The sequence below is a fragment of the Phacochoerus africanus genome, chromosome 6 (genome assembly GCF_016906955.1).
Source record: "Phacochoerus africanus isolate WHEZ1 chromosome 6, ROS_Pafr_v1, whole genome shotgun sequence".
Classification (NCBI taxonomy): domain Eukaryota; kingdom Metazoa; phylum Chordata; class Mammalia; order Artiodactyla; family Suidae; genus Phacochoerus; species Phacochoerus africanus.
Window position 1 is genome coordinate 106460456 of NC_062549.1, and position 12278 is coordinate 106472733.

Consider the following 12278-nt stretch of genomic DNA (forward strand, 5'->3'; position numbering starts at 1 on the left):
AGCTGTAACCAGGGCCACAGCAGTGACAAAGCCAGATCCTTAACCCGCCAAGCCACTAGGGAACTCCAAAACAGTGAATTTTAAATTGCCATCATTAAGACCAAAAAGATAAATATAGCTTATCTTCAGCCCTTTATAGCCTAATGAACACAAATTGAAATATAAATGTCTCACTCAATTTTATGAGACAACAAAGGGATACCAGTATTTAAATATTATATTCATATAATCAGTTATATAAATTTTTTTTTGGCCATGCCCATGGCATGTGGAAGTTCCTGGGCCAGGGATCAAACCTGTGCCACAGCAGTAACCAGGACTACTGCAGTGACAATGCCAGATCCTTAACCTGCTGAGCCACCAGGGAACTCCTATAAATCTTAATTAAAATCAATCTCCTATAGGTTTTAAGGTAGCATTCACCATTTCTGTGAAAAGCTGAACACTACCAATCAAATCCATTCGTATCTTTAGAAGGTGAAAACAGTGATAGCACTTGGTGAACTGGAATTATCATAAAAATGCAAAAAGCTGATCATGTTAATTTAACCACAAGCCAAACTTATTTAAATCAGGACTAACCAAAAAAATATTTTATCATCCATTCATGATCTGTGTTCTGGTATATGAGATCAATCTAAATATGTTACACATATGTACACCTATAAATGTAATAAAATTCATTGATTAATGAAAAAAAAATGTTACACATAGAAGAAGTTGAGACATTTCTGTTTTGTAAGAAATAAGGCAGTGGGCCAGCTTTTACTCATTGGTAGCTTTGAGATAAGTGATCAAATCTTCCCTTTCTGCTGACGCCTTTTTTTTTTTTCTTTTTTGGCCATACCCACAGCATGCAGAAGTTGCTGGGCCAAGGATTGAACTCAGGGCACAGCAGTGACCAGAGCTCTGCAGTGACAATGCTGGATCCTTAACCCACTGTGCCACCAGAGAACTCCATTTCTGCCTTATTCTTAATGCCATTGAAGATCATTTTTAAGCATTTCAATGAGGTACATTTGATATACAAAATTGTGTTAATTTCTACTGTACACCAAAGTGATTCAGTTGTATACATTTTTTTCTTTTTCATATTCTTTTCCATTATGTTTATAACAAGTTATCAGATATAGTTCCCTGTAAGACTTTGTTGTTTATCCATCCTATATTTATTACTTGGCCTCTGCTAATCCCAAACTCCCAATCCTTCCCTTCCCCACATCCCCTTGTCCCTGGCAACCACAAGTCTATTCTCTATGTCTCTAAGTCTGTTTCTATTTCATAGATATTTTTCATTTGTGTCGAATTTTAGATTCCACATATGAGTGATATCATATGGTATTTATTTTTCTCTTTCCGACCTCACTTAGTATGATAATCTCTAGGTCCATCCATGTTGCTGCGAATGGCATTATTTTATTCTCTTTAATGATTAATATTCCATGGTATATATACATATACCACATCTTCTTTATCCATTCAGTTGTTGATGGACATTTAGGTTGCTTCCATACTTGGCTATTGTAAACAGTGCTGCTATGAACTTTTGTATTTTTTTGAATTATAGTTTGATCTGAATATATACCCAGAAGTGGTATTGCTCAATCACATGGTAACTCTGTTTTTAGTTTTTAAAGGACTCCCCATTCTGTTTTCCATAGTGGCCTTACCAATTTACGTTCATGTAGGTTTCCTCTTCTCCACACCGTCTCCATCATTTGTTACCTGTAGACTTTGTAATGATGGCCATTCTGACAGGTGTGACGTGGTACCTCATTGTAGTTTTGACTTACATTTCTCTAGTAATTAGCTATGATGACCATCTTTTCATGTGCCTATTGGCCACCTGTATGTCCAGCAAAGATCATTTTTGTTCCAGGAATGTACTTCGTGAGATTCTCCAAATATATTTCTCCCCAGGTGATGTTTTTGTTCTTGTTGGCATTAGTCTAAGAGAATCCAGGGGCGTGACCTGTCATCTGTCCAAAGAGACCATTTCTTGTGCTTGCTTTTCTTTTCCATGGTGTGGTACTGGTCATACTTCTAGACAAAAACTTGCCGTTCTCAACATCACCCATCTTAAGTTTGCTCTTAATGCTAATCCAAGGTATGTGTGCCTGTGTACCTGTGTTCAGAGAAGTGAACTTTAAATCACAAAATGTCACCTTTATATCTCCTGGCCTCACCCACTCATAATTACAAGTATGGCCCATTAACAGAAGTGCCCCAAATCTTTTTTTTTTTTTTTGTCTTTTTCGGGCCACACTTTGGCACATGGAAGTTCCCAGGCTAGGGGTTTAACTGGAGCTGCAGCTGCCTACACCACAGCCACAGCCACAGCCACAGATCTGAGCTGTATCTACAATCTACACTACAGCACATGGCAATGCTGGATCCTTAATCCACAGCAAGGCCAGGGATTGAACCTGTATCCTCATGGATACTGGTCAGGTTTGTTACTGATGAGCCACAACGGAACTCTGACATGCCCCCAGATCTTAACTGCAGCTCAACATTCCTCTGCTGGAACTCATGATCTCTTCCGCTTTTGCTGCTAACCATGGTTTCTCTGTCCAAGAGTGGCAGAACTGGACAGTGCTCATCTTCATGCTACTCTTGGGCTTGCGCTGCCTTACTGTTGCCAGCTTCCTGTGCCCATCTGATGAATTATGCTCTCACTGTTGCTTACCTATCTATGTCACCTTCTCCCAGTGCTCTTTCTCTTTTCTGGACAACTGGAAAGCTCTTTTCACTTCTGATTACCAGCAATCAGGGACGTTTTCTCCATAGCATCACTACTAGGCATCTACTGATAGCTCTCCCCTTTATTTCAGGACTGTGTTTTTCTTATAATGTTCCGGCAAGATGGTCAGGGGTAAAAGATGGCTTAGGTCAGAGGAATGGCTGGACACAGCCTCTCCGTATATCTGCTGCTCAGTTCAGCCCAGAGCATGGTTTCTCTTCTGGAGATTTTTCTGAGATACCTTTGTTTCTCCCTCCAGTTCTGTTCTCTTCATGAACCTTTAGGTCTATCTTTACATTCATTTCATGTTTACCACATGCCAGGTACTGTTAGCCTTTACAAATATTGAATTGCCAACTTTTTTTTTGGCTGTGCCTACAGCATACAGAAGTTCTTGGGCCAGTGATTGAATGTACACAACAGCTGTGGTGTAGGTTGCAGCCACTGCTTGGATCAGGCATTGATGTGTCTGTAGTGTAAGCTGGCAGCTGCAGCTCTGATTCAACCCCTGGCCTGGGAACTTCCATATGCTGTGGGTGCAGCCCTAAAAAAGAAAAACAAACAAACAAAACACCCTATCTATATGTGTGTGTATCAATTAATATAAAAATCTCAGAGTTCTCGTCATGGCTCAGTGGTTAACAAACCAGATTAGCATCCATGAGGACGTAGGTTTACTCAGGGGGTTAAGGATCTAGTGTTGCCATGAACTGTGGTGTAGGTCACAGATGTGGCTCGGAGCCTGCATTGCTGTGGTTGTGGTGTAGGCCAGTGGCTACAGCTCCGATTCGACCCCTAGCCTAGGAACCTCTGCGTGCCTCTCGTGTGGCTGGAAAAAGCAAAAAAGCAAAAAAAAAAAAAAAAAATTATCTTTGGAGTTTCCGCTGTGGCACAAGAGATCAGCAGTATCTCTGCAGCACCAGGACACAGGTTCAATCCCCGCCGGGGTCAGTGAGTTAAAGGATCCCACTGCTGCAGCTGTGGTGGCTTGGATCTGATCCTGGCCAGGGAACTCCATATGCTGCCAAGTTAGTGTTGGCAAAATGTCAGAAATTACACTCTTTGCAACTATGTACACTCATGATGAAAAGTTCCAGGAGTCAATTTATAATGTTTGAGGGGAAAAATATATTTTCCAAAGGGTACGAAAAAGTTTAAGAAACTGAAGGCTACTTCTGTACATGATCTGGCTCTTTTAATTCTCTTATGTTCTACTGCTCTTAACCTCTTAACTCAGCCACACTGACTCTGCTGTTCCTCTAACTAACCAAGAATCTCTGTCTGCCTCAGGGGCTTTGTCTTTATTGTTTATTCCTCTGCCTGAACACTCTTCTGCAAGAGAACTACAAAGCTTGTTCACCTATCAACAGAGGCCTTCTTCAATCTTTTCTAATTTCTTTTATTCTGCCTTTTTTGGGATAACATTTATCACTCCCTGTGAATATAAATGTCAATTTTCCTCCATTAGATTGCAAACTCCTTGAAGGTAAGGCTCTTCTTTGTTATCTGCTATAATCCTAGCACCTCTAAAACATCCTGACGTATTCTAAGAGGTCAATATATATTTTTTTCTTTTTGTCTTTTCTAGGGCCGCACCCGTGGCATATGGAGGTTCCCAAGCTAGGAGTCTAATTGGAGCTATAGCCTTCGCCAGAGCCACAGCAACGCGGGATCTGAGCCGTGTCTGCGATTTACATCACACCTCACCGCACTGCCGGATCCTTAACCCAATGAGTGAGGCCAGGGATCGAACCTGCAACCTCATGATTCCTAGTTGGATTCATTAACCACTGAGCCAGGAAGAGAACTCCAATATTTTTGAACAAATAAATGAAAAATCTCTCGAGGCTTATTTTAAAGACTCAACACTAGTTCAAGAATAGCAGTTTCTTGGGAACACAAGAGAAAAGCACCGCATGATCCTATCCTTAAAACAGGCTATAGTATTTGTTTCTCAAAAAAAGACAACCGTGAAAGTTTTTATTACTGACACTGTTAGGGCATCTGAAACCCAACTCATGCCAGGACACTAAGTGGGACTCTTGGGACATAATATTAGTTACATCGGTGACTCCCAAACTGATGCACATCAGAATCAGCCAAAGTGACTTTCAGTGCTCATCAGCTCTTCCCCACTTCCTGATGCAGGTCTGGGGTGTGGTCCTGGCACATTTCTGCTTTGAAAATACTTCAGTTGACTGGGTTTCTGATAGGTACCAATGTCAGAGCATCAATCACTTTAAGAAGCTAAAAACGGCTGCTAAAGTTTTTTTTTTCCCCCTCAGTGGATCTTTTCAGCCTATTTCTGTCTGGTACGTCACCATTAAAAAAAAAAAAAAAAAGCTTCACTCTGCGGCTCCCCTGAGGTACAACCCCCAAAGGAACGCGGCGGGTTAAAACTCAGAGACCCAGGAGTCCGACCGTGCGCGGAGTGAGATTTCTGCGGAGACGCGCCCGCCCCTGGGGACAGCGCCGCCCGGGAGACGCTCGCGGGCAGGAACCAGCCGCGGCCTTCCACCCCTTTCTCGCTTCTCCCCGCATCGCCGCAGCGTCTGAGCTTTTAACCACGACCTGTCAAAAGCGTCATCTGCCCCTGGGTTTAAAGGCTCACTTGGAGCGGAACCTCGGTGGCACATACTCAACCGACCAGCCCGGCAGGTCAGGAAGGGAGGCGAAGGCGCCTGCGCGCCCGCGTTCCGAGTTCCCGCCTCCCTCTGGAGGACGTTCATGCGTACGTGCGCGCGCCGCGTCCGCCCTCCTGAAACCGCGCGACGCGAGGGTGGGGGAGCCGCGTGCGCGCGCGCTCTCGTTCGTTCTCTCGCCTGCTCGTTCTCGGCGGCCGCTCTCGCTGCGGCTGCGGCTGGGGCTGGGGGCGGCGGCGGCGGCGGGCGGCGCGGGGCGGTCCGGCGGGTTCAAAGAGGAAAACATGGCGGAAAACAAAGGCGGCGGCGAGGCTGAGAGCGGCGGCGGGGGCAGCGGCAGCGCGCCGGTAACTGCCGGGGCGGCCGGGCCCGCGGCGCAGGAGGCGGAGCCGCCTCTCGCCGCTGTGCTGGTGGAGGAGGAGGAGGAGGAAGGCAGCAGGGCCGGCGCGGAGAGCGGCGCGGCAGGGCCCGACGACGGTGGGGTACCCGCGGCCTCCTCCGGCTCGGCCCCGGCTGCCTCTGCCCCTGCAGCCTCCGTGGCCCCTGGAGTTCCAGGGGGTGCGGTATCGATCCCGGCCCCAGCTGCAGCCTCGGCTCCGGCTCCGGCTCCCTCGGCGGGGCCGCCTCCTGGACCGCCAGCCTCGCTCCTGGACACCTGCGCCGTGTGTCAGCAGAGCCTGCAGAGCCGACGTGAGGCGGAGCCCAAGCTGCTGCCCTGTCTTCACTCCTTCTGCCTGCGCTGCCTTCCCGAACCCGAGCGCCAGCTCAACGTGCCCATCCCGGGGGGCAGTAACGGCGACATCCAGCAAGGTGAGCGGGAGGCCCTGACGCGGTCTGGGCCGAAGGGGATTTGTAGGGCCGAAGAGGATCTGAGGACCGAGGTGCTCGGGCCCGGGGTTGCTCTGACCGGCGTGATCCTGAGGGGTCTGAAAGGTGAAAGACACGGCTCCTGGGACAGTTCCGTGGACCTCCAGAGATACGGCGAGGGTGAGGGGAGGGGTGCCGGCTCCGAGAGACTGGGGGAGGGGACATCGGCTGCAGGAGAGGTTTGCGATGTGTGGATTTGGGCCGGGAAGGCGTGGACTCCGGCGGAGCGCAGGTTCGGGGGCCGGTGGGCCGGAATTGGGGGGGGGGGGGCGGGGATCTGGGAATCCGCTTGCGGGAAGCGTTTTGGAGCGAAGGCCCAGCCACGAGAGGTGTTGCGGAGGGTGTAGGTGAAAGATAAGGGCAGTAAGGATGAATTGCCATAGAGGGAGAGGACTCGACCTGTTCAGAGCTAGGGGAAAGAAAGATTAGTGATTAAATAGAGGAGGTTAAAGGGGCTAAGAGAAGGTATCTGGAAGAAAGTAATTTTAAGATGATATTGAGAAGGAGGAACTCTGGAAACAAAATAGCTGTGGGGACCCTGCATGCTTAGGGAAAAATTCTAAGGTTTAGGGGTGAAGGAGAAATGAACTTTGAAGGGAATTGGGAGTTAGGGAGAGCTGGGCACGAATTTCAGTTCCTTGTACATTAATGAACCCTTGGTGTGGAGGAGGTGGGTACTTGGGACAGTGGTTGTGACAGTCAAGAGAAGGTCAGGGAAACTTTATTGAAAAGGAAACCCTAGACAGGTCTCTTGAAGGGTGAGTAGCTCACTGAGTTGGAGAGTATTCAGGGCACAGGACACCTTACACATCCCTGGAACCAAGGAAATTAGGTTGGTTTGATGGGCTGAATAGGTAAGGGGTCTGCAGTCTCTTATCTGAAACCCTTGGGACCCAAGGGTTCTGGATGTTCAGTAGTTTGGAAATTTTTCTTTTTCCTGGTAAGGTCTCTGATACTCCAGAAGGGTCTGGGTTAACAACTCATTATCAAACATGAATTTTTTTTAGTGAAGCGTGTGTATTTCGCTTTAATGGGGCAGACAGCTTCCTGCAATTCAGGGTGGGTTTTGTTGCAAGCTTAAGAAAGAATACTTTAAAATCTCAAAGCTTTTGAATTTAGGAACTGCAGGTAAGGGGTTCTGGTACTAAAGGGCTTGGGATTCTTTCTGTAGTGTGTATCCTGTGCAGTATAGATAGACTAAAGGGAGTTCCTAACAGACTTTATTATGTCAGGAGGATGAAAGGATCACATTTGTGATCTAGAAAGATCGCTTGGGGGCACATTGAACGGTACAGGAAGCAAAGATGTGAGGCAGGACCAGTTAGGAGAATCATGGCGGTAAATCTGGGAGAAATTAGTGTTTGGAGTAGGTAGTAAAGGGCTGATACCAGGTGTTAAAGAAGGAGGTGTATTTTTGGTATGGGGGAATGTCTACTTTGTCACTTACTACTTGTGGATAGATTAATTTTTCTTTTCTCTTTCCTTTTGGCTGTCCCGTGGCATATGGAGTTCCCTGGCCAGGGATCAGATTGGAGCCACAGCTGCAGCAACGACGGATCCTTAACCCTCTGTGCTGGGCTGGGGATCAAACCTGCATCCCAGCGCTCCCAAGATGCTGCCGATCCTGTTGTGCCCTAATGGGAACTCCAGGGAAATAGATTAATTTTTCTTGGCTTCACTTTTCTCATTTGTGAAATAAGGACAAGATTATTGATCTCATAGGGTTATTGATAGGATGAATTAAGTGACTGGTACATGGTAGTTATTAATGAAATGGCAGCTAGTTTATTGTTGTGGTAACTCATTGTAAGTAGCTATGGGAATGGAGATGAGGGGCCAACTGAGATTGGTGTGAGAGAGACAGAAGTATCTAGCTGAGGTCTAGGTTTCTTGTTTGGTGTGTGGCAGTGCTGTTAGTGCAAATAAAAGAATTCAGCTACCGAAGCAGGTGTGTGTGGTGGAGGGAGGATATAATGGTTTCAGTTTGGGATTTGAGGTATTATTGAGATCTGCAAGGAAGAATGTTATGTTAAGGATAAAAGTTTGATTGATGGAAAAGATGCTAAATGATGATGGTATATAGAGGGTGGATAACTAACTGCTCATGGCCTCATGAGTATAATAAGACATGTGGGATTCAGTGTTCTTGTGGGAACCTGGATTAGGTGAGAGATTTAGAGGGAAAACAAGATGAAAATTGTGTTTGATCGATGAGGCTGAGGGACTGAGGTTATGAAATTGGCTCTACGATATTTATGCCGGAGGGAGTAATAGTCTGTAAATTCCCTCTTCATCTCCATCCTTTGTTTTGAACTAGGAGAAATAAGTAGATGGGACTGAATACTGTCAGTCTTAAGGTATTGTTGCTTTCTATTTTTTTCTTTTTCTTTTTTGCTTTTTTTTTTAGTGCTGCACTTGAGGCATATGGAGGTTCGAAGGCTAGGGTTTAATCGGAGCTATCTATAGCTGCTGGCCTACGCCACAGCCATGGCAATGATAGATTCGAGCCACGTCTGCTGCCTATACCACCACAATGCCGGATCCTTAGCCCACTGAGCCGAGGTCAGGGATCGAACCCACAACTCATGGTTCCTAGTGGGATTCGTTTCTGCTGTGCCAGGAAGGGAACTCCCTATTGTTGCTTTCTAACTAGTACCTAAAACAAAAGTCTTGAAGCTACCATGTTTTTAGACAGGACATCTAGAAAGCGTCTGGTTAGTATAAACTCTTGTATGTAGCCTTTGCTTTGCCTTTTTAAAAAAATCAAATATGCTGTTCTGGAAGGAACACTGGAATTGGAGTCAGGAGACACAGTTTTGCCACTTAATTGTTTTCTGGTTCCCTCAGGTTCATAATGTTTTCTGTCCTTCAGTTTCTTTATCTCCAATGTGCAGCTAGTAGTCCTTCACTTGTATCTAAGTCAAATTAAATAATGAATGTGAAAATGCTTTTATAAACAAATGCTTTGCAAATGTTAGGAATTATTAAATAACCTGTGATTCCACCTCTAGTCTGGGTAGTCATACATAGTTGGTAGTTTAATTCACCATCTTAAGTAGTTCTGAAACAATGATACTACCCTCCCTCCTAATGGCCTTTTTTTTTTTCCTGTTCCTCTGATAACACCAAAGTTATTCAAACCCTTTAGCTCTTCTCTCTAGACTGATGGTTCTCCAAGGGTGTGTTTTGGGCTAGCAGCATCAGCATCATCTGCAGTCTTGGGCTCTACTTAAGATGTTCTAACCAGAAATCTTTTTTAGTAAGTTGTCCAGGTGATTTTGATGTACACCGAGTTTGAGATCTCAAGAGTGGAGGGCTCTTCGCTTCAGATGTTGCCTGTGCAGAAATACCTTCTCTTGACTGCATTTTTGTTTAAAAAAGGCTTTATTTTTAAAGAGCAGTTTTAAGTTTACAGCAAAGTTAAACGGAATATATGGAGGAGTTCCCGTCGTGGCTTAGTGGTTAACGAATTCAACTAGGAACCATGAGATTTCGGGTTCCTTCCCTGGCCTTGCTCAATAGATTAAGGATCCGGCGTTGCCATGAGCTGTGGTGTAGGTCGCAGACGCAGCTCAGATCCCGAGTTGCTGAGGCTCTGGAGTAGGCCGGCGCCTACAGCTTCGATTCGATCCCTAGCCTGGGAACCTCCATATGCCTCAGGTGTGGCCCTAGAAAAGACAAAAAAACCCAAAAATGGAATAAATGGAGATTTCCCATATATCCCTTTCCCCCAGACCTACAGTTTCCTCCCCAACCAGAGTAGTATTTTTTTTTTAGAGTCGATGGCCCTTCATAATCACTGAAAGTCCAGAGTTTATATTAGGTTTCTCTCTTAGTATTGTACATTCTGTGGGTTTCTACAAGTGTATAATGATAAATGTATCCTTTATTATAATATATAGAGTATTTTCACTGCCCTAAAAAATTCTTTGTGTGTGTGTGGCTGCTCCTTTTATAGTTTGCTCTCTGTATCTGATGTTTTTGGAACCAACTCCCTGAGGTTACTGAAGGACAATTGTAGTCTTCCTGGTCACTCTGACATTTTACCTTTTTCTTTCTTTTCTTTTTCTTTCTTTCTTTTTTCACTCTTTAGGGCCACACCCTGGGCATATGGAAATTCCCAGGCTAGGGGTTGAATCACAGCTGTAGCTGCCGGTCTGTGCCATAGCTATAGCAACACTAGATCCGAACCGCATCTGCTACCTACGTCACAGCTCATGGGTCTTTAACCCACTGAGTGAGGCTAGGGATTGAACCTGCATCGTCATGGGTGCTAGTCAGATTCCTTACCCACCTCCTTTTCTTTTCTTTTCTTTTTTCTTTTCTTTTGCTTTCTAGGGCTGCACTTGCGGCATATGGCAGTTCCCAGGCAAGGGGGTCAAATTAGCCTACACCACAGCCACAGCAACACGGAATCTGAGCCCTGTCTGCAACCTACACCACAGCTCACGGCAGTTCCAGATCCTGGCCACTGAGCAAGGCCTGGGATCGAACTTGCAACCTCATGGTTCCTGGTTGGATTCGTTTCTGCTGTGTGGGACGGGAACTCCTGTTCCTGTTACCTTTATTTTTTCACAGCACAGCTAAAATCCAAAATGTTTGCTTGTTTTTGTTTATTTGTTCCTTGTTTTCCACTAGAATAATGTTCAATAGATAGCTTTTTTTTTACTTTGTAGGGCTGCATTCGAGGCATATGGAAGTGCTCAGGCTAGGGGTTGAACTGGGGCTGTAGCCGCCGGCCTACACTGCAGCAACACCAGATCTGAGTTGCATCTGTGACCTCACCACAGCTCATGGCAACGCCGGATCCCCGATCCACTGAGCGAGGCCAGGGATCGAACCCTTGTCCTCATGGATACTAGTCAGGATCCTTACCACTGAGCCACAAGAGGAACTCCTCTGTAGATAGCTTTTGAATGTGTAAGAATCATCTGGAGAGCTTTTAAAAATACCATTTTGAAAGAGTTTTTCCTGTGGCAGTTGGTTAAGAATCCCACTGCAGATTGGCTTGGGTTGATGTAGAGGTTCGGGTTCCATCCCTGGCCCAGGAACTTCTATATGCCACGGATGCAGCCAAACACCGCCCCCGCCCCCCCAAATGAAAAAAGCAAACAAACAAAAAAACATTTTGAGACTGCTTCCACTGATTTGGGGATGACACCAGGAATTTGAATTTTTATTTATTTATTTTTGGAATTGGAATTTGAATTTAAATATTTTGAGGAGAAAAACTGATCTATGTGCTGTTGGAGTATTTGGGACATTAAAATAGATAAACTAGTTAATATTTGTTGAATCAATAGCTTTTTAGAGGGCTTTTGTGATTTTTATTTTTTGAGTTTATTTCAGGTTGGTTAGAATAGTTATCAGTAGTGAGTATGTACAGCTCTATAATGTATCAATAAAAATACAAATATGTTGTGGTGTAGCTGAACAAACTCTCAAATGAGCTCTTAAAGGAGATGAGACTTTTGTTGCAGGGCGTTTCTGAGACAGCATGGTGATGTGGATGAATATCTGGATTGAGGGTAACTTGCATTGGGTTCTACTATCAATTAGCTATGTAGCCTTGGGCAAGTCACCTGGACAGCCTTTCCAGGTGTGCAATATGAAGGAGTTGAGTTCCTATCCAGTAAAATTCTGTGATTCTGTTAGTGCCGTTTATGCAAACTTTTTACATCTTGTAAGTTTGGTATTCATATCTTTTGTGGGAAATTATGGAAGAATCAACGTGGAAAATGATTATGTTTCTGAATCTTCAACTTTTTGTGGTAACAGTCATACAGTAAGTGTGAGGGAATACCTCTCTCTGGGTATAGTGTGAAGGGCACCTCCTCACAGTGGTTCTGTTTTATCACTGAGCATAGTGAGCCACTCTGGGGATTCTTCTGTTTATGCCCTTGGAAGTTCTTGCCCCAGGAGTACATTATAATATATGGCAATTTGCTAGATCTTGGTGTGGCTCGTCTGGGGATTTTGTAGGCCCTACTTTGTCTAATGCCTAATTTGACATAAACAGGCTTGAA

General features: G+C 45.1%; 1 protein-coding gene across 4 annotated transcripts in view; it reads left to right on the top strand.

The window, feature by feature from the left end:
• The first annotated feature begins 5603 nt into the window (after positions 1 to 5603).
• TRIM33 (tripartite motif containing 33) overlaps positions 5604 to 12278 on the top strand; it is a 131693-nt gene continuing 125018 nt past the window's right edge. For 2 of the 4 annotated variants that reach the window (XM_047784953.1, XM_047784954.1), the window contains exon 1: positions 5604 to 6195. In XM_047784953.1, the coding sequence (XP_047640909.1) occupies positions 5670 to 6195 (526 nt within the window). In that variant the 5' untranslated portion in view covers positions 5604 to 5669. The remainder of the gene's footprint in view (positions 6196 to 12278) is intronic. The other 2 variants (XM_047784955.1, XM_047784956.1) reach the window with 1 other exon arrangement.